Source organism: Takifugu flavidus, chromosome 5 (assembly GCF_003711565.1).
Source record: "Takifugu flavidus isolate HTHZ2018 chromosome 5, ASM371156v2, whole genome shotgun sequence".
NCBI lineage: Eukaryota > Metazoa > Chordata > Actinopteri > Tetraodontiformes > Tetraodontidae > Takifugu > Takifugu flavidus.
In genome coordinates this window covers 1,134,880-1,156,807 of record NC_079524.1, presented here as the reverse complement: position 1 = coordinate 1,156,807, position 21,928 = coordinate 1,134,880, and the positions used below count along the sequence as shown (strand labels likewise).

Genomic DNA, 21,928 nt, shown 5'->3' with positions numbered 1-21,928 from the left:
TAGCAACACCAGGTGATCAATCATGTCCGCACAAGAAGCTTTTTACTCCAATAAGACAGCAATTAATTTATAAATCCATTTGGGGGGATGTAGCCATAATTTATAGAAAGATAAATCAATTTTGGGAGGGAGTCGTTACTCTTCTGACTACACTGTTTTCTTTTGTTTTTTTTAAACCCTCTTTAATGGCACCCTGCCCCCCCCCCAGGTCTCTCCCTCTGTTTTCTTAGAAACTCAAACTCACGTGATACGATTGGTGGAGCAAATAAAAATCAGATTGTTTTGATTGCCAAAATGTCACTCTTATCTTCAGGCTTAGTTTTATTGACAAAAAGGGGGGAGCGCCGCTCTGCCCCCACCCCCGCACCATCCGTGCAGGTGATGGATGGAGGCAACTCCGTCCTCCTTCCTCCACTGTATGTGACAAACAACAGGAGCAGCTAAAGCAGAGAAGCAGTTTAATCATTCCCCTAATAGGGGGTTTCAATGCAAAGCTGTGGAGCCTCGCGTGGTCAGACGAACACAAGTCACAGGATTAAAGTGTCTAACGATGGCGACGACCATGGCGACGACCATGGCGACGACCATGGCGACGGCGATGGCGACAACGCGTTACACAGCATCGCAAAAAATTGTACAAAATATAAACACATTCAATCCTTTTTTTAAAATAAAGGATACGACAGTTTGGAGGATTTTTTACTGTTCGTGTTGATTGTTTTGTGTGATATCAGTGGAATTTCCCTTGATAGAAGAAGGGAAATGAGGGGAAAGATGATAAAAAAACTCCCCCTTTATTGAGGAGAAAGTGAAATTTTATTGAGAATGTGGCGTCCCTCCTGGGGATGAGATTGGGGTAAAAGGGGCATGGTTCAACGTTCCAAAGAATGTGCTCCTCTTTAACATTACACACTTCCATGAAAGAAAACGAGCCTCTCATCATTCCACCCGATTTTTCTGCGTGCTGCCGCCGAGCTCCTGCCTGGAACAGCGACCTATAGAGAATAGGAGCGCTGAGCCCTAGAAAGACCTGATAACTTCACAGTCTGCCACACTAACCAGAGATTCAAACGGTGTCTAACCTTCATTTTTTTCAAGCTTCTGGCCTTGGAAGAAAGTTTAAAAACACGCACCTCCCTGCACATCATCACCCCCACACGGGTGAAGAGCTCACCATGGGGAAAAGCTGCATGAACTTTTACAATATCAACACTTTCATCCGTTTCTAGACAGGAATAATTGCCATTTAATAACAACAAATGAAAAACCTGATGGAGCCTCTTCTTTCCAATGTGGTCAAATTGCTGCAGCGGGTTGAAGCGGTTCAGGTCCACGTTACTGTCAGAGCCAACATCGAAGTTCACAGACTGAGGAGGAAACGCGGACGAGCTTGAGCTTCCCTGTAGTTTAAGCACCATCAATTCCTGAGTCGTACAGGAGAGAGAGAAGGAGAAGCAGAAGAGACGGGAGACACCTGCATAAGTAACAGAAATATAGAAAAGGTTTCTCAGAGGCCCAAGACCTCCCGCCATCTGTGACACATTATTATCAGCATCCTTTGTTTGCATCCGTGGTGATGATAAAGAATTGCTGAGTTGGTTTAACACTGTGACCCCGTCCAGCTAGTCCAACAATAGCAAAGACTAATTAGCTTCACACTGGCGAAGCCTTAAAAATGAACCTTAACGAACCCTCGTCAATTGGAAAACACAGACCAGGAAGAGAGTTTCAGGATCAGCAGAGTTTTTTTATACTTTTCCTTCTTCAACCTTTATCATAGTGTTGGTAGGGGCGTCCATGTGTGTGTGTGTGTGTGTGTGTGTGTGTGTGTTCATCATGTGTGGGCACCCTGGTGTGATTATAGTATCTTCTCATCCGTCAGCTTGACGTGGCCTCCAAACCTAATATCCAGGAGCTCAGTGTGTCAGTAACCTGCGTGTTTTCGCCCTCAACCTTGGATGTTGTGAAGCACTGAAGCTGCCGTGAGGTCACCTCGGACATAGGTGACTCACTCACACTCTTTGAAAACTTCCCTTTCATCACGTACATTTGTGAAGCAGATGGCTTGGAGGTCATTTTTTACTTGCAACAAATTATGTGCACTAAAAGTAAATGTCACAATTGTGTTTATGTATTTTTATCAGTTTATCTTGTGATAATTACATTTTCAAAGCCACACATTCGATTCTCTCATCAACAAAGTCCACTGGGAAGAATCCAGCCAGCCATTATCACTGGATGTTGCACATTTTCGTCCCTTTCAATGACGTTTCAGACCACAAATGCATCACGGCTACATGTTTCAGAAGCCCTTTCATTCACTTTAGGAGCCTCTCAAAAGGTTTTTAATCAGAGGTTTCGAATCAAAACATAACCATAAGTCTGATCAATGCCAAAGGAAAATGTCTTTCAGCTCTCTCGATCCCATTTTTGAAGATCTTTTACTCCAGAGTGTCTTTTTTTTCAGATAATGATGCTTCTAAGACAGCCTGAAGAGATTCATGGTGACTGTGACTGCTTTATGCTATGATGTGTCTCTTACACGTTTAGCACAGAAAATGGCGCTAGATTAAGGTCACCTGACTGCGTACAATCAGAACAAGCAGCCCGCCTCCCTCCTGTCTCCACCCCCCCATCATGAACAGCCTGCGGCCTCAGGCCAGCAGCCACCTAATTGCTGGGGAGTGGGAGTGCTTCCTTACCTCATTGCCTTGGATGATGTGATAGATCTGCCTCAGGTAGTCACTGCCACCTGCTTGGTGGCAGACCTCCAGCAGCACCAGCCCTATTTTCTGCTCAGTCAGTTCAGCTACAGTGACTCCGTTTTCCCCTCCTCGCTGAAATTCACTGGGAAGAAAACGAGGGGGAGAGGGAAGAGATGGGGATTGGACAGGATGTGAGGGAAAGAGAAGGAGGAACGATCCACGCGGTCCGCTCAGGCCAAGGGAGGTGTTTTACCTGGGACAGCATCACCACTCATGAGATAAACATAACGATTCTGCCTGAACGATATCGGTAATGTTAAATCTTATGGATGAATAATAACGGAGAAAATACGATTTAAAAAATGGTGTGTGTGTGTGTGTGTGTGTGCTCTGCTAAAGGTGTAACTATGTGTCAAGGTCTTCAAGCGAGTACAGTCGTCCAACCCCAGCTGACACCTGCATCATTTTCCTGCCCTCCAAGTATGGATGGCTATCGCACAACCGTCCATCAACCCTTCTCCTTCACATCCACTTCCTGTCATTGTTCTCTCTCTCTTTCTCATCCTCTTTGTAATTATAAGGTGGCAGAAGCAGTGTCGCCTGTCAGCCAGCGATTGGCTGCTTGACATTGAGAGTCGCAGAGGAAGAGGGTCCCCTCTTCCACGGAGGTTCTCTCGTCCTCGTGGCTGGTGGGCCCGACGGCGGCGTTGTCAACGATGGTGGCTGTGCACCCGTGTCAGCACCTGAGCTGTATCCTTTCCTGTCCATCACTGTGCAGGTGAAGCAGATGATTGGATTCAGTCAGTGAGGTGATTAATGAGAGCCCCTCCGGATTTGGGACAGCCTATCAATCATGTCATTAGGGCCAATGTGCCCTGAAAGAGGCAGACCTCCGCCAAGGAATAACTGCATTCATCTTCATCTGTGTATGCATCCCGTCAGCCCAGCCAGGGTCACCATGATGGAGAACAATAATCTTCTCCTCTACAAATTACTTTGCAAAGACAAGGTGGGCGGCGTGAGGAGGGGGATAACAGTTGGGAGAGGAAGGAAAGAGAGCGGGATGAGGGAACCACAGTGGGAGGGCTCAGTGGGGGCAAATGCTCTCCTGTGAGGGCTGTAACCCCCCCTTTGTGTGGACCTGATGCCAATGAGTGCTGTGCCATTTTCATTTAGATTTTATTTTCTTTTTTGAGTTATGGCTTCCCCCGCCCGTCCCCCTCACGCTGTATTCTGATTGTTTACAAGCCGGGCGTCACTTCCCTGTGAAGGTTAGTTTAATGAATAGTAATGATCCCAGTGAGCGGCTTCGACAGGTGATACATAATCACTCTTCTTCCACTTTTTCCCCTTCTGCCGTCACGTCTTCTTTTCATCCCCTTCCTGCAACTCAACTCGACATCAGTTCTTATAAAAGGCCATAATTCACTTAGCTGTTCTTTTTTTAATTGTGGATGTTAAGTTGAAGTGCTGGATCGCCTTTTAATGAGGATGGATGCCTCCGGGGTATTTTCTAAGATGAGCGAGCAGAGGCGTTGTTTCTGGGAATGAGCTCCACAAGCCTGAGCCAGAGGTCACAGGTCAGCCCAAAGTGAGGGCAGGTTTTCCCATCACTCCACTCAGTCAGATGCCGTGTCCATCATTTACCACCACAAACACATCTGAGCTCCATTGATCTTCCTCCAGTGAAAAATGCTCCGAATGCAACAATGCATCAGCATCGCTCAATTAAAAAGTAAATCTGAGCGGTATTCTTTTACATTGTTTTATTCGGTTTCTATATTGAATTTGATTCAGCTGAAGACACCATCCGTCACTCTGATCACTCTGAACCTCTTCCTGGATCAGACCCACGAGCCCTCAACCTCTGTCTCGCCATTGATCGATGACTAAAACGCTATTGAAACACAAACAAATGGTCTGGATTTTCTGACATTGTGGTATCGCAGGAACCTTCCCAGTGACCTCCGGCCAAACCTCTGAAGGTGGCCACCTCACCTGTGTGCACGGAGCTGTCGAGCCTTCTGCAGCTGGCTGTTTATCCACTTGGGTCTTTGCTCCTCCAGAGCCTGCAGCACTTTGTGCATTGCTGGTTTGGGAACGCCCTGACGGAGGAACGACGCAGCGGTCGGTCAAATGATGCTTAAACATCAAGGCTACACTGCATTTCATCTTGTTTGAGCAGGAACTTCAGGTCAGACCTTCTGTTGAATGCCAATAATAAACTGCAGACACTCAGCCAGCAGGGACAGGGGCTCCTTGGCCCCTCGCTCCAGGGTCAGACCGCTGAGCTGTTCCAGTGCTTCCAGGTCTTCGAGGCTCTGGATAAGAGATCCCATCAGGACCCAAAGCGGCAGCCCCACCAAGCGCAGGTGTCGAGAATGCTGGGCGTGTTTCTTCTCTGCTTCTTTGAAGAGGTAGTGGAGAGGAAGAGGCACGGATGCTACGAGCGAGGGCAGGTTGGAAAAAACCAAGGACAAGGTCTGAACCGTTAAGCGTATGACAGCTGCAGAGAAGGAGAAGACAGAAGGGAAGAGAAAGACAGTGGGTTTATTAGGAAACAGATGTGTTGTTCATTTTAAAGCACACTCACGGTTACTGTCAGCCTCTCTTCGCTCCGCGTCCAGGGGGGGGTAGTTCCACTCACTGGGGAGTTTCACCTGAATACTCTCCGGTACGGGGCACCTGACCAGGGCACCGCTGTGTTCTTTCTTGGCCTGCCAAATGGTGACCATTGACACCAGGTGGGTCAGGAGTCTTGTGGTAGACCTTGTGACCACCTCCCTGACACAGCTGATGAGAACCGGAACGCTGTGTGTTGGCTCTAGGAAAAACAGACCGGGAATGCTGGAGGAGCTTTGGATGTGCAAAACTTCATCACTTCAACAACTGAGGAACGTTTAACGACCAATCTGAATCTAAATGTAAGGCTGTTTAAATCTTACTGAAATGGAGCATCGACCACCTTGTAAAGGCAAATAACATTTAGTCAACAGAAAAAAAACAAGATTAAACAGTAAATATATTTATATTAAAAATGTAGAATAGAGGAAGAATTGTCCAAACACTCGGAAGAAACCTGGAATTCTTGAGTAAATCCCACTGATGTCGTTTCATCAGCAGTTAAGAGTTGTTGTGATTTTTAAAAGGAGGCCTGAGAAGAAGATAATTCTATTTTCTCAAACAACGTGAGTAAAGAGTAAATTTAGATATCACTATCCCCTCCTGATCTGAACCAAATGGCCCGACCGTCTCCTGCTGGCCCTTTTATATCCCACTAGCACTGCAGCATAGGTACATTATGAAGCTGTATTCCATCCATAAATGTCCTATCGTGCTTACTGTAAAACAAAAAGCTACAGCAGAAAGATTTAGTACGGCAGCAGTTCTGGCAGTTCTGAAGGCTCCGGGGGCTCTTAACGAACGTGTGACCTCAGACCTGTAGAAAAAGAGGCCAGCGGAACTGAAAGTGATCCAGCTTTTCTTTGGAGAAACACTCTTTGCCAGGTGAAACTCAGACTAATTTTTCAAAGTCGCTTGTGCCTCAGACATTTCACCGCCTGTTACGGAGCTGACTGGTATTGATTGGAAGCAACCTCCTACCGTGTGATGAAACCTCAGCGTAAGTAGAGAAATAGTGAATCAATGCAATCTGGGAATGGTAACTCAAAAGCACCAAGACTAAAGACCAAGTGGAAAAATCATTGTCCAAAAGTACTTGACATCGGCTTCTTTACCTGCCAGTGTGTGCAGCTGCTCCCATATTTGGGCCTGTTCCAGGTACGGTTGGAGGACAAGGGTCAAGGCCTGAGGGACACTGGCCATGCAGCTGAACACGTTGAACAATGCAACGACAAAGGCATCTGCAGCCTTGCAGCTCTCCGCAGACATTTCTGAGCAGTTCTCCAGACACAGATCTGAAAAATGGCATCAGCCGCCATCAGGGAACAACATAAATACAACTGTGCGCGTTAAAAAGGACAAATGCAGACAAATTTAAACAAATTGGCACACGCCACATCCAAAGATCTGCTGACACATTCAGTAAAAGATCAATATGTTCTTTCTGAAACTATGAAGTAAACCATATGAAAAGACTACTATTCAATATTTTCTTTTTTTAAACGTTTGTGTAAAATGTAAAGTATGTCAAGGCTGCCCAGGTTGACACACGTTAACAGAAAGGGTGAACAAAAGCCACTGTGGAATGGGATGGTAAGAAAAGCCCACATCTGTGTTGGATGAAAAAAAAAGAACATAGACCGGAGGGAAAAAAGAAAAAGAAACAGATTTCAAAGTCCCCACAGCACATGGAGACAGGAAGTGAAAAGGAAGAGGTTTTGACAGGGTGTCCTTGTGGGGTTTTGCTGTCTGAGTGTGGGGCTGAAGATAGAGGTGTGTGTTCGTGTGGAGGTTATATGGATGTCTGTACAGCATACGCGTTCCGTGGGCTTACAAGCGCGCGTGTGTTGGGTTGACAGGGGTTGCTGAGCAAAGGCCCAGGGCTCCAGGGGTGGCAGACATCCAGCGGTCTGTCAGTCTGCTGGCTGGAAGATGACAGCTATCTGAATAGAATCTTCACAACACAATAGTCAGTGAGGACGTGTTGTGATAGATGGCAAAAAAATGCCAAGGTCCAAATTAGCCACTGTTTTTCAGGGCCAGAGATTTCTGCTGCCTCGGGAGGACGGGAGTAGAGCGACCAATCACCAAACCGACGAGAAGTAATTGAATTTATTCCTCCGCTTCCGTCCCTGCGTCTTCATTTACAGTAACTGTGATGCAGACACTCGAAACTGGCCAGCCAGCATGACCTGCTATCAGTCTATTAGGCAGCATTATGTGGGTTATGTTGGCATCTTGTTCTCTGCCTGTCTGGTAATTGCTCCTTAAGGAGAGACTGTTCTGGATATCGCCGCCGCGGCTTCAACAGTCCAAGGGAACGGGACTGAGTAACATTAATTTCCACTTGAGGTGCTGGAGACCGTGGCAGGTTAACTAGGTTCCTTTTAATAATGATCCCATTATGGAGCCGCAGATGACTTCAGAGAAACAGATGACAGTGCACTGGCACATCTCTGCGGAGTTTCCACCGCTGCTGCAGCCCATAATGTTTCCAATGTGTTTGTCTTTCCATGATGATTTCTCTCCTTTTCTCTTTTCTGCTCCTTCTTTCCCCCCTTTGTCTCTGGCTTTAAGCTTATCCAACCTTGACACATATTTGCCAATACATACACCTGTTTATCTTCCGGACAACCAGCGCAGCGGTCACGAGGGCCCTCCCTGCAAACCTCTGTAATGGGGAGCAGACATGCCCATGATAATGAAAAGAATGTGTGTGTGTGTGTGTGTGTGTGTGTCTTTATTTTCCTATCTATGTGCGGTCCCTGCCAAGAGCTTTAGCCATCCAAAAAAGGTTGAGGTTGGATCAAGGTTAAAATTAGGAAGGAATAAGAAGAGAGAGAGAGAGAGAGAGAGAGAGAGAGAGAGAGAGAGAGAGAGAGAGGAGAGAGAGAGAGAGAGAGGAGAGAGAGAGAGAGAGAGAGAGAGGTATGTCTGCACGCCAAAGAGGAAGACACAGATAAATGTGCGTACGTTCTCAGAAAACTTTTTTATTTCGTTTACTGGGTCGTTATCGGTTACGTCAATGTGCGCCATGCAACAAGGAAGTGCTTATGACAAACATTCAGTCAAGTTGCCCCTTCTCTCTCCGTGCTTCCTGGTTAATTAGCCCATCGCCATGATAACACGCAAGCGTCAGCGCTTCCAGCATTGATTTACGGCGGCGTGGAGGGAGATGCATTGCAGAGCCCCGGAGAACGACTCCGACCAAAGGAGAGAGAGTTGTTATTAATGAGGTTGCTATAATGTGAATTAATGTGCAAGTGCACAACAGTCTTTAAAGGTTAGAGCATTGCCGTTGTGGAGGAAGAAGAAGTGGGGGGAGAAAAATGCCTTAAAGGTCAGCGCGCGTGCGCCGGCTCAGCCTGTTGAGTGTTTATTACACTCTTCATTGATTTAGCCATGATGGTGACCAGGTGAAAATAATGATGGAGGCAAAGATGCTGATGATCAGTTCATAAATGAAGGAAGCTCATCTAAACTGCGAAGAGAGACTTGATTTGGACGTGTCCAGCAAAAACGTCCCCCAACCTCACGTTTTTCAAGTCAAAATTTAAAAAAAGATACTTTCATTCTTCATCAGACAGACACACATGTGCTCATGACAGTTGACTTACAGGAGCTTTCTAGGAGGGTTCTGGGCAGGTGACAGTCTCTGTGCAGCAGCAATCGCACTAGCAACCTGGGATTGAGGCCGGGGTCAGAGGTCAGCAGCCTCAGCTGACATACAGAGGCGGTGTGGCCCACAAGGCCATCTCTGAGAGGAGAAGGAAGAAAAACAATGTTGACAGTTCTGCAGTGTCAGGTGAGCACACAGATAGCGGTCCATTTAGTGAGAGATGACGGGGGGGGGGGGCTGAAAGACTGTAATCACCCTTGTCTTGGATGACAACCTGCATGAAAATAGTGTTTAGACCACAAAAGGAACTTCCTTCCTGGGTCCATCACTCCTGTTAGCAGCTTAGTTTGCAGATGCCCACACTTACTTCTGGCCTGCACCAGGCAGGAATTAGCTCTAATCTTTGCCAGCTAAGACTAAATTAATAATTGGTAGTCAGCCAAATACATGAATATACAGCAGTAACCCCCCTCACCCCCACCCTTGCATCTTTTGTATAACCAAGAGGCTGCAGCCAGCTGTGGGTAATGAGCCGTATCCTCGTGCGCGCGCTTGCGTGTGCGTGTTTATGCATGTTTAGAGCTAATGCTTGTGGTTACATATGTGTGTGAGTGCCAGAGCAGGCTGACATGTGTGTGCCTGCATATTTACTTACTTTATACATCTCAATAAAAACTAATGAAATGAATTGACAAAGTTAATCTGAGGAGCAGGGGGGGGCAGCGGGGACGCCTGCCCAGAAACTAAGCATGCTATTGGAGGCAGAGAGCTAGAGCAGGGTGCACCCTGCTGTTTGACAGAAGAAACCGTTGCCTCAAACTGACAGAGCAATTTATGATGTCACTGGTAGCGCAAATCCGGCAGAAATCCTCTTTTAACTGCTCTGATAAATCTATCTCGCCACGGCCCGGGGTCAGCTTACACAACCAAAATATACACACACACACATACAAAGACGGTGTGATGGGAGGGAATGACGGACAAGGCCAGAAAATACAATCTCAGATGCATTTTTATATTGTGTAATGTCTGCTGATTCTTATTTTTACTTTATGTAACAACCATAAGAATTGGGTTTCTCTTAACGGACTGCGGAGAGACCTTGACACCGCAGCTGGATCTTGGAAGAAAACCTGTGGATCTGGCCTCAGGCCACTAGTCGGGCCTCTGGAACGCCGGCACGCACGCAGGAGGTGGGAGCGAAGAAATAAAGAAATCATAAAGAGAAACTAAACTCAGCTCTCGGCACAAGAAAGGGAGGGTTTGATTTGTGCTCCATCATCGCACGGTGACATCACCTCTGGCAGCGAGGGAAATGGAACGGGAGGGGGGCGGAGTCAAGTGTGATGCAGCGCGGGCTGATTGACTGCGCCGCGAAAGGTCACGACAGTAACCGGACACACATGGCCACATCGGCGGGAACACACGCCACGGCCTTCCTCGGTGAGCGAGGAAAAGAAAATCCCAAGTCAACAGAAACAAACTCCTCAGCAGCAACGGCGCTTTTTTATTGCTCTATTTCTCAACTTGCATCTGTGTTTTATTAACACTTGACGTCCTGACCCACGTAATGTTACATAAACACATGTATAGCACATATGGTTCTCTATACGGTGGGTGTCTTGAGATGCATTATGGGCTATGTTGTTTGTCTTTAACGTACCGTATGAAGAGGTCAGGGCTGATGGCGGGCAGCCAGTGGACACTGGGCCGGTCGTGCTCTCGTGCACGAGACTCCTTCATAAGATCAGTCACAAACGTCCTGAAGAAAAACAGAACACACACAGTAGATTTTACAAAATATTCCAAATCAAACTCACAGGAAGGAATCGATGTGTTGTTTCTTTCCACACATCGGGAGGAAAAGGCGAGGCAGGAATACCACCTGGACAGGTTTTTGGCTTTTTACACATGGAATTTTGATAGAAATACATCTTGAGACGTCAGTAACGTCTGTCTGTACGAACCTATAGAGCAGCGAGAGAGGTGCTGTAACGATGATGAGGACAGTGAGAAGTTCCTCACAGAGGCTGTGGATGCGACGCGGCCAGTCTGATCCCCCAGGTACAGTAGTGATGGCTGAAGGAGGACAGGAAGGGACCAACTCCTCGGGATTTTCACACACACTCCACATCAGATGCTCCGCAAACAGCAATATCGCTGTGATGTCACACCTAAGACAACATGTGAAGAAACAGCGCGGGATAAACGTGGGTGAGAGCCGACGAGATGGGAAAACATGAGAACATGAGGAGTGAGGAGGCATCCTCGACAGCCACCATTGCATCACCTCTCAATGTGCTGCTGGGAGTAATTTAACAGAACGTCCTGGTCAGTTACCACTGAAAAGTTACATTTAATCCTGGATTTTTTGTCAGTTTTTGTCCTTTTTCATCAAGTCACTTTAAATGGTTTGAAGTGGTGTCATCATGAAGCTCTCCTGAGGAGATGCAGAGGAAAGGCTTCCCCTGATCTCCACTATACTATATATACTATATATATATATACTATACCATTAGGCGCTGCTGCCTTATGGTCCTTCTTGTCTTTTGCCCCTTGTCATAAACACCATGTATTTACATTTATGTAGGTGTCTTTTATTGTATTTATTCTCTTTTATTTTCATATAAAAATCTTGCCACTTGTCCAAATACCTTTGAAACCCTCACAAATGGAAGTCAAATGACTGTAAATGCAACATGATGTGGAATATCAGGCCATTGTTGGACCAGGGCAGATGTTAAAAACTTTAGTTTATACGTTTCCTCTAATTGGTTAATGAATATTGTAACACACAAATAATCCTAAAGGACAATAAGACAAACCAAAAACTCCCAGGGGATCATATTCAACCACTCCACAAGGTCATGTGAAGCTGTTAGAGGAAGACAATTTCTAACCTTGAATAACGGATGTTTAAAAAAAACAGCTACTATAAAGATGTTTTTAATCATCTTCTCATTATTGGGAGATTTCACATACAAAAACAAAAGAATTTAACAGGAAAATAATAGTTGGGAAATCACCCAGATTGAAAGTGCAATTGTGTAACATTCGATAGATAGAATGACGTGAAAAATTGGAAGAAATTATGCTCCAGCGTGTGAGCGGCCAGCGCGATGCATGATTAAGTACCTGATTTGCAAATGTCTTTCATATGAAGGACGAGCTCTGGTGTATCTCCGCACCAGCAGCTGCAACGTCTCCGACAGCACCTGACCAAGCAGCTCCTTGGCCAAGCCTGCAGGAAGGACCGCCCACAGGTCGCTACGGAGCCCACACAGGAAGTAGAACCACATCTGCACTGAGAACGAGCAGCGCTCGCCCTGCAGAAGGGAGCGGGAGAGAGAGCGGATGAGCGGGCGATGTCATAGGTGGATGCATTTTATCATATGGACATTGGCAAAGGAAAAAAGGAAAGAGGAAGCAAAGCTGGAAAAAAGAGACACAAGGAGAATAAAGAGACAGAGGCCAGTCTGTCAGCACCAGAATGTCTCAGTGGTCACGCCACCTGTTCCCTGCACCTGGATTTCTTACCCCACTGGGATTCTAAACTGCTTTTAAGTCCTGGACTGGAAAACACATCAGCATACAGGGACACACACACACACACACAGAGAGGCAGCAGCAAATATGGAGCACGCTGAATAAAGGGGTGGTGGCTCAGTCTGAAGGGAAGTGGGCCGAAGAGCAGAGGGTACTTGGTTCAAGCCCTGGTGCAGACCAACCCTGGAAGGTGTGCTGGTAGCAGGGTCACTGCCAATATACCAAACCTTTATGCAGCTGGGATGGGTTCCAACCCTCCCCATGACCCCCAAAAGAGATAAAGATCCTTTACCACATAGCTGGAGCCACCTCTTACGTTGGGGTCCAATTGTAACTAGAAACCACATGTGAAGAGGACCGAGATGTTACTGCACAGCAGGTCTCTCACACACATTCTGAAGTTGACGTTCTTTTCCATTGCCAGTTTTAATCTCCATGCAGGAGTTTCTAGGAAATCTAAAGGGTCTTTTTTCTGGAGAATGTGGACCGGAGAAAGGAAAGACATAGTCAGCAGAGACTGCTCATTTCATCATGATATCTGTTGTAGCACATTAAAAAAAAGGACATTTGGACAAGGCAACAAGGTCAGAAACATGATTTTTGTCAGATGGGGACTTTAATTAAATCTCTCTAACTTGGCTGAACTTCTCGAGTTTAACTTTCAACAATAAACTGTTCCAGAACAGATAGAGAGAGACTGAGTGAGAGAGAGGGATTTTCCTTTTCTTCCACTCTTCATGACCCTTAGTCTCTTCTCATTTTCTTCCCACTTCATCTCATCTACCTAGCATTTTACATCTTTGCTTCCTCTCCCATCAGCTCCTCCCTGGAGCCACTCATTTAAGGATTGCTGGTTGATGGAGAGCATGACTGAACTCTACATCCGGGATTAGGCCGCCATCCTCTGCCTGTGGACTCAGTAAAACAAACACAGACATGGACATTGGATCCAAACTAATAAGAGCCACAGCTGCGTGTGAGGTGGGACTCTTGTGTTTGTCCAGTTGAGATACATTTTAGTAATGTTATCTGGATCAAATATGCCATTAATGGTGACAGCTTTGTCACATTTTTGGAGGGGAAAATGATACAGAGCTAGATTGTATTTGGAAAATAAAGTGAAACTCTTCCTGAACTTCCATGTGTCTTTTCTCTTACAATTAAAAAGATGTTTGTTAATTATGTGTCTGCAAACGATTGAATGAGGGAAAGGAATGAACGTTACATGGCGAGAGACTTTGCAAATGCATAGATTTACCCTGCGTGTATGGAAAAGACTTTAAAAGCATAGTAAGATGCTGCTGCTGACACCTACACGTGCATTCATCTGTTCATCTGCACATGAACAAAAGCACGCACCTGCACACAGCAGGTCTGTCTGACACCAATGACCCAGGGAAGGAGGGGGCAACAAAGAGAAAAAAAGAAAAGCAAAAGCAAGAACGAGCGGGGGGGTTGGATTGGTTTAAGGGCATGAAGGCGGGGGGGTTTCAGGGGCCCTGTGCTGTTTCCAGACAGTCCCAGTGTAGACCGCAGACTTCAGACAGCTGAATCCCTGGAGCCCCCAGGGCAGCATGGAAGCCACAGATGTTCTCAGGGAGCTCAGAGTAGAAGGCTTGATTCCAGCAGGGAAGAGTGGGAGGTAAAAGTGCATTGAGGGAGTGAAAAGAAGTAAGAAAACTCCAGAGTACAACTCAGAGTTACTCCAATCTACAACAAAAGCTGACTACTGGGACACGTGGCACAGACTCTCCCTCTTTTATGATAAAAGAACCAGGAGGCAATATTATTAAACTCCCTGTTTTGTCATTTGGAACAAAATATTTCATATAAAAATCAAATCACTGGGGTAACATGCTGCCAATTACACATTTTTATTCTGAGTTTGTTTACAGCAACAGCACCTGAGTATACATATGCTGCTTTTCTAAAAGGTTTATTTGAATAAAATACTGATATTGTTGCTCCAAAAAAGTACATACCTGCATATGTTATTAAATAAGATAGAAATAAAGAAATGCATCACACACCTGGACATGGACCTTAGGTCACTAAACTAGGAGGTTGTTTTAAAATGTGGTGCAGAAAGACAGAACTTTACCTCGAAGAAGGGCTTGGGATCGGCCCAGGAGTGATTCTCCTCATCTTCCAGGATGCAGGTAGAACAAACCTGCGAAGCGTAGCCGCTCAGCTGGTTTTGTAAGGCCACTATGTCATTTTGGCACCTCTGGATAGGCAGTAAGGTCAGCGGTCTAGAAACAGAAGAGGGAAACAACATGAATGGCAGAAGATGCATAATGTACGTGGACAAAAGAGAACTGATGAGACGAGGAGGGCAAATCCTTCTAATCCACATAAATAATCAATGGCTATACATTCAGGGGGCTATACATTCAGGGGGCTATTGGGCAAACATGAGGTGAAATAATGATCTGCTGCTGATTTATTTTAAAAAGTTGAATGTGACATTTTCTGCCTTTCAAACCTGCCTGTCCTTTGTAGAGAGAGGCCGGAGTTTAACCGGGGCACAGAAGGCTTAAAATGTCTCCCGACCAGAGAGGGCACGGTGCAAATGCACGTGGAGGGGTGCTCAGGGCCAGAGGTGGGACACAAGGGGCACCGAGGGCACCAGCAGTGACTTTAGAGGGGCTCTTTGGAGAGCAGGGGTTAAAGGGGATTACGGGGCATTAAAAACCCACCAGATATGGATACAACATAGGTGCCATTACCTCCTGTCAATCAGTGCTACTGCTCTTTTTTACCTTCTGAACTCTTCCCGTCCAACGTTCCAACATATGTAAATGTGTGACTTTCAATTAGCCGTCGCTGTGCTATTATTTTACTGTAAGAAGCGTTAGAAGAGTCTCAAATAAGTAATTTTGAGCTGACTATTTTTTAAGTAGAAACACACTTAAGAGTGCTCAAATGTTCCTGGAGCACTGACAAGACTCATGCACACCTGGTGCAGACGTGTTCACGGTCACAAGAGGAGAGCCCAAATAGTCCCACTATCACTTCCTGTGGTGACCGCAGCTCAGGGCGGTCTATGGTGACGGCGCAGGATTTTAAAATACTTTCACACACGGATTCATATTTTGATGCTGCACAGGCACAAGTGAACTCAATTTACCGCAGCAAACATGCTTCTATCGCGTCTTCCACAAGGAAGTGAGATATCGCTGCTTTTGGAATGCGATTCATATCAAACGCTGGGAAGCAGAAACATCTGAAAAGGCATTTTTTTGGAGAAAGTTGCAGAAAAATATTATAATAATATATGTTAAGCCCACCAAAGACCCAATTTACTTGTTTTTTTTGGTGTTATGTGGACTATTGGATCAGATGTGTTAACAACACTGCTTTGCAGATAGAGGATATAAGGATATTTATAAGGCGTGTTGATTTATTTTGTTATCAAGGCTGGAGTTCAACGTTAAAGCTACTAGCAGAGGACAAACTACTCATAATAGAGTAAATGTTCAACGGACCAATAGATGTAACAGACAGAACCACAGAAGAAGCCAGAAACCAAAATCACACCTACATTTTAGCTGCGTTCCTGGGATCTTTCAGCCTGTGGTGGTACTGCTGCAGTCGCTGGTGCACATAGATGCAGGTGGACAGCAGAGCCGGCAGATTCTTCATGGGCGCACGAGCCGGGACCTCCAGGGCCCTTTCTCGCAAACGGCCCATCATGGCGAACGCCGCCCGGCCGCACGCCTCCACAAAGCTTGATCGCACCTCGAGGAGGGAGCTGTCACTGCACGCCACCGCCAGCGGTAGAAAAATGTCCAACTGGGTCGCGATCGCTCCGCAGAACTGAGGGGAGACAGAAGCCAACGACAAGCGAGAATAATTCAAAACAAAGGAGGGGAAGTGTGTCAGGTGGAAGAAGGAAGGTTTGATACAGCACCAGGGTCAAGACACACTGTCACTGATAACGTGCATTTGAATTAAAAATCACGAGAATAAATTATGACACTTAGATTATAGACAGTCGTCACCCACTGCAGATTTTATTTTCTCTTCTTTTACAAATAAGGCCTTTCATCCTTCCTAAATTCTGAAGTAAATGGTCAACTGTCGTTCCTGCTAAGCTGCGTTCACTGTCACCACCATCATTTGGGCCTGATAACTGCCAGATGTGCTGAGAGAGGATGATGATGGTGTTTTAAAAGCAGCCTGTCACACCACCTTTTGAAGACATTTAAGGGGTTGCAATGCCGCCTCTCAGGCTTTAGGACAACTGTTGAGAGCCATTATGCACATGTGGTGAAAGCACAGAGCAGCGGTGAACCGGGCTCAAAGTGGCGCATCAACAATCATCCACAAGGTCATGAAGCAACGTACAACCTGCGAAGAACCAAAAGCCTCATTTTCCTTCTTCAAGAAGAGGGGACAATGTCTTGCCACGAGTTTGTGACCTCTCGGTCAATTACAGAAGGACAATGAGATGAATCAGACCCTCAAAGTCTCTGAATCCCACTGATACTATAGTACCAGCTTCAACAGGCCTCTAATGCTTAAAACCCTACAGGGTGGCTAGTTAATACACAGAAGAGTGGGCCACCGTTTTTCCACAGTTATATGAAAGATTTATCACCCCCCCCCCCAATGGTGGTGAGGAAAACTGGTGGCTTTTTCCCTTTCTGACCCTGATCTCCAGTCTTTGACTCAAATCTCACTTTGTTGCTGCTCTGATCTGTTATTAGATTAAAGCTCAAGTTCAAAAGCTGCATTTTACATTGTATTTATTTTGAACATCTGAAACATGTGCAGTATAAACACGGAAACATTTGCAGGAAGTCATCAGAATTAGAGGAAGTTGAGAATAAGCAGAATTCCATATGCATTGGTTTTTTTCTCCATCATTGAGCAAACATCAGCGCAAATGTTGAATACAGATGTGGAAAGGCCCCCCCTGCATAAACTTTGCTGCTGAACATGCATAATTGGTACCAGGTCAAATAAAAGCTGCACTTGTGAGGATACACGTCTGATCTTATTACAGCATGCATCACGTTAAACCCATCCAAAGAGAAATGCTACAGTAAATAGAGCAGGAAGGGGGGGGGGGGGAGAAAAGGTCAGGAACAGGTGACGACACAATAAGGGAGAGGGAGCAAGTTCAGTAATTAAAAAGCTACATTTTATTCTCTAAACTGCCAGAGCTGTAGGACTTATCACGTGCACGCACATATGTCCCACAGAGAAGGATTTTCCACACCTTGACCTTTCCTCGTGCTGGGAAAGCCGCTTCGGAATGGTTGAACATGTTTACCCACATTGGGACGGATAAGTGGTGATGATTTAAGCTGCAAACTTTTAATTGTGTTTCTTTAACAAAAGGATGGAGACGACTCTTTTGTCTGGTGATATGATGATTTGCTTCTCGTACGTCAGATTTAGTCGACTGACACCTGAAACTGACCGACGCTCGATTGGCTGGCTGCAAATATCAAACCTCCTCTCAGTTATAGATTGTGTGTACGATATTCCATATTCAGCCTCCACTGACACTGGGCACACGTAGTGTATCTACTGACCGGGGGATAGAAGACAGGTGCAGAACCATCACATACGGTATGTTTGTAACCCCCTTAAAACAGGATACCTGCACATGGGAGTTATGAGGCCCAAATGTCCCATTTTCCCCACTTCAGTCAGGCTAGATGTTCTCATGATGCAGGAAAGTCTGTGAGACGTGAATTGATGAATCAGCCTGCACTGGATCACTCGTTTATAGAGTCCGGCTCTCTGCTGCTCCACTCACTGTAACAGCTGAGTGGGATGTTCGACATTCTGTCAGATAGAGTCTCTCGCTTGTGACTGAAATTGACAGTCTCACGATCACTCTCTCCTCCCTAAAAGCTTCCAGGGGGGCTAAAAGGCCTGGGAACAATGGCTATTTTAATAATTAAGTCAATATCCGCCTGCATGTAGTCATTAGGAGCTTATCGTTGAGGGAGAGGCCGAGCAGAGGCAGATTCAAGCTTCAGCATTGCTACGGTGATGGAGAGGCTCCAGAGAAGTGGGAGAGGGAAGTGGCACAGGCGCACTGACGTGCACGACACATCAGTGGGGGGACAACCACAGCCAAGTGGAGGTCGGTTCGTGCACGTGCAGAATATTCTGAGGAGTGCAGCAGAATAAAGGAGACAGAAAAATGCAGTTTTGCTTGTGTAGAAAAGACGTAGCCAAGATAAAGTAGCCCACTCCACCAGGGAGGGGTCACCCTTGATATTCAGCACACAAGTGACTGCCAATAAAATGAAATAAATAAGAGCTCCCTGCCCAAAGTGCTCTGACAGATGAAGACAAGCATCACAGCATGATATGTAGGGTAATACGGAGAAAGAAGTGGGTTCAAATGCTAACAAAGAAAAGTCTGGAGCGAGGTATAGAGATATGAATATAAATGTGTGCAGTATTGATCCATCATCATTCCTTTGAATCAGCCATATTTCATGCGTGCGTCTTGTGTAGGATTTATTTTTGGTCTGCTTAAACACCGGGGCATGTGTCAAAAACGGGACGAGGGAGCGGGAAATATGCACGCATATGTAACATCTGAGAGTCTCGTCTTGGACGTCTGGCTCCGTGTTTCCGAATGCAAATGCATGCGTGTAACCTTTGGGTGGAAAGGCTCTCGTCTTTGAAGTGTTGACCTACACATAAATATGTTGTACAGGTCTTGAGCGCAGACAAATCCTGCCTCTCATTACAATGAGAGGCACAAATTCTGTCAGCAAAAAAATAAAATAATAGTGGGAGGTGGGTGGGGGGGCACGAGGAGACAATAGGGAGCAGGAGAGTTGGAGAAGATGGGATGGAGAAAGTTTCTGGGCACCAAAGAGCCGAGAGGGAGAAGAGCACGTTCAGTGGGAGTGCACGTCAGGGCCGTTGCCAGTGGAGCTCTGCGGTGTCTGAAGGTGCGGCTGGTTTCATCTCAGACCCTGGTCCTCCTCCTAAAGGAAGACAATCTCCAGAGTGCACTCTCACTGCTGATTCCCAGGCCCTCTCCTCTAATTCCCTCACTCCCACTATCCCTTCCTTATCCTGGACTCTCTGCCTTTGTGATAAACCCCCTCTATCATCTGTGTCGACTCCACTTCCCCCATTCAAGCACCGTACACCATCTAGGCATCATAATATCAGCTATACTGGTTCTTAGCTTCCCTCCTGTCTCTTTTGTCCTCTGAGGCCTCCACTCAGGTAATACGGATGACTCTTCCCAAGGCCCTTTCTGATCCAGGCTGTCAACTGTGTCAGGCCCAAATCATTTGGGCTCTCCATTATAGGAGGTGCTGTCGGCTGGCGTTACACAACCCACTAATCTCCCTGGGCCTGGGTGGTGGGTGGGAACCTGCATTGTTCTGCAACATAGTTATAAAGAAGGATAAAGGGACAGGGGCAACACTGTCTGACAGAACGCACAATCAGGATTCTGGCTGGCCGGGAGCATTACAAAGGTGAACAGTACGCATAATTAGTTTTAGATGATCCTAAGAAAATCATTAGATAGTTGTGGCCCATCCTGATTTCTAAAACTTATGAATATCCTGTCCAAAAAAGATCATTCACTAACATAATGGACCATTATTCAACACATTTTTAAAGAAATATTTATTACAAACACACTATTGTTTTTGATGAACCATGTTGCACTTTATTCTTTCTATCATGGGTTTGACAGCACATGATGATGCACTTCAATGTGGATCTTTAAGCTTTAGCTAAACACCAGAGCCACTTCCATGCATCGTCCTTTATAAAAGCTAGTAAGCATAAACACAGCAGTGTGTGTGTGTGTGTGTGTGTGTGCGTGTGTGTGTTTTGTTTTTTGGTAAACTATCTTTGCCATTTACAACTAACATAACAATAACAACACAACATTGTCATCACAAGTATATTGAAATTTTCATCTGGTAAATCTGGTATATACCTGAGAAGAATACACGCTGCATAAAAATGTTACAAAAACAAAATAAATACACATAAAACCTCTTTGATTTTAAGTAAAATTCAGTCCCAACGCGCTTTTTAGATACAAAGCATTTCAGAACCAGGTTGGTAGCCTGGCCACTCTCATACCAACACCACCAGTGTTCCCCTTCACATATGATTCACTGGGAAACATGCTGCTATATTTATGTGCTTAATGCCTATTTTCTCTTGCCTTTGGTGTCTGACCATCCATCAATCAGTAAATTTCCTCTTGAACCAACACTAAAAACAAGCTTTCACTGAGAGAAGGTCTTGACCATGCTAGCACACTGCCACTCTATTCTTTGCAACATCTAAGGGTACCTTTGCTATCTTTTTGGGAACCTCCCTCTCCAAATACGTCCCAAAGCAATCTCCTCGTTGGTGTAATGTCGTGTTGGTGGTGCGTTCAGGGACTGGGCTCATGGCGATGGTGGCATGTCCTGAAGAACGGAAGGCCTCTTCCTCTTGTAGACTCTTGGCACAAGCATCATCCAGCACCACCTTTACACAGTGTGCCATGTGAGGGGCCAGCCCTCCGAATGCTGACCTCCAGTCAAACTCCAAAAGCTGCGTCTTTGAATGAGAGATCAAAGCAACAATTACTATTTCAATGCCCACGAAACGGCGTTGTCGGTTCTTCCGCAGACACACATCATTTCTCACCTGTGAATGGTGAAGAGCTCGTTGTTCTCCACTTATGTTGGCATCTGTACTCGTCTGTGAACTCCAGCTATTCTTTCCGAGCAAACCTAGTCAAATGATAATTCATTAATTCATTTAATGCAAACATTGTTGTTCACAACCTCCTGACCAACAGAGCAACTGGAACTAATCATTCAACCACTGAGGATATTCAAGGTTTGTGAGCTATGCTGAGGTCTGTTGTTAGTCTGGATGTTCTGAATTATTTAGCAGGTGTGTAATATTTCCATATCAGACATTGTATACTGTACAGCAGGATGTTATAAAAGCCTGACTGAATGCAAAGCTCATTGATTTGAAAGCAATTATATATAACATGGATGCCAGATGCAGGTCACACTAATTTCAGCCTCCAATGAGGAGCAAAGATCAGAGTACAGAATAACTGTAAATCCCTTTAAGGGAGAAAAATGCAGTAAATGTTAATCGTGATGGCTTTAGGAATCTAACTTTGGGGCTTGGATTTGATTTGAACCCTGATAGCATCTATATATGGGATAATTCCACGGGGGGACGTGGGGGAGTGTGTGGACCAGCACACAGGATGTTGAGTTGGTTTGCAATTAAAAGCATGAACATCAAGGACACAGTTTCTTAATCAGAAGGGGAAGAGTGAGACCCCAGGCAAGGCAATTTAGCCGAACAAGACCACATGGAATGGAAGAAGGAGCAGGCAGCAAGCGCATCACTTTTTGACCTTTAAGCCCATCTGATGAATTTCTAGTAATTAAGGCATTTGATTGCC

At 45.6% G+C, this 21,928-nt stretch overlaps 1 protein-coding gene across 10 annotated transcripts in view; it reads right to left on the bottom strand.

Moving 5' to 3' along the window:
* Positions 1 to 21,928, bottom strand: part of kiaa0825 (KIAA0825 ortholog) — a 91,065-nt gene that overhangs the window by 51,943 nt on the left and 17,194 nt on the right. For 8 of the 10 annotated variants that reach the window (XM_057032888.1, XM_057032889.1, XM_057032886.1 and 5 more), the window contains 14 exons: positions 21,145 to 21,230; positions 20,803 to 21,054; positions 16,037 to 16,311; positions 14,594 to 14,744; positions 12,082 to 12,272; positions 10,914 to 11,120; positions 10,610 to 10,708; positions 8,945 to 9,084; positions 6,443 to 6,622; positions 5,299 to 5,529; positions 4,907 to 5,211; positions 4,704 to 4,810; positions 2,703 to 2,847; positions 1,269 to 1,424 (listed from right to left, as the gene is read on the bottom strand). In XM_057032888.1, coding sequence (XP_056888868.1) covers positions 1,269 to 1,424; positions 2,703 to 2,847; positions 4,704 to 4,810; positions 4,907 to 5,211; positions 5,299 to 5,529; positions 6,443 to 6,622; positions 8,945 to 9,084; positions 10,610 to 10,708; positions 10,914 to 11,120; positions 12,082 to 12,272; positions 14,594 to 14,744; positions 16,037 to 16,311; positions 20,803 to 21,054; positions 21,145 to 21,230 — 2,525 coding nt within the window. The other 2 variants (XM_057032896.1, XM_057032894.1) reach the window with 2 other exon arrangements.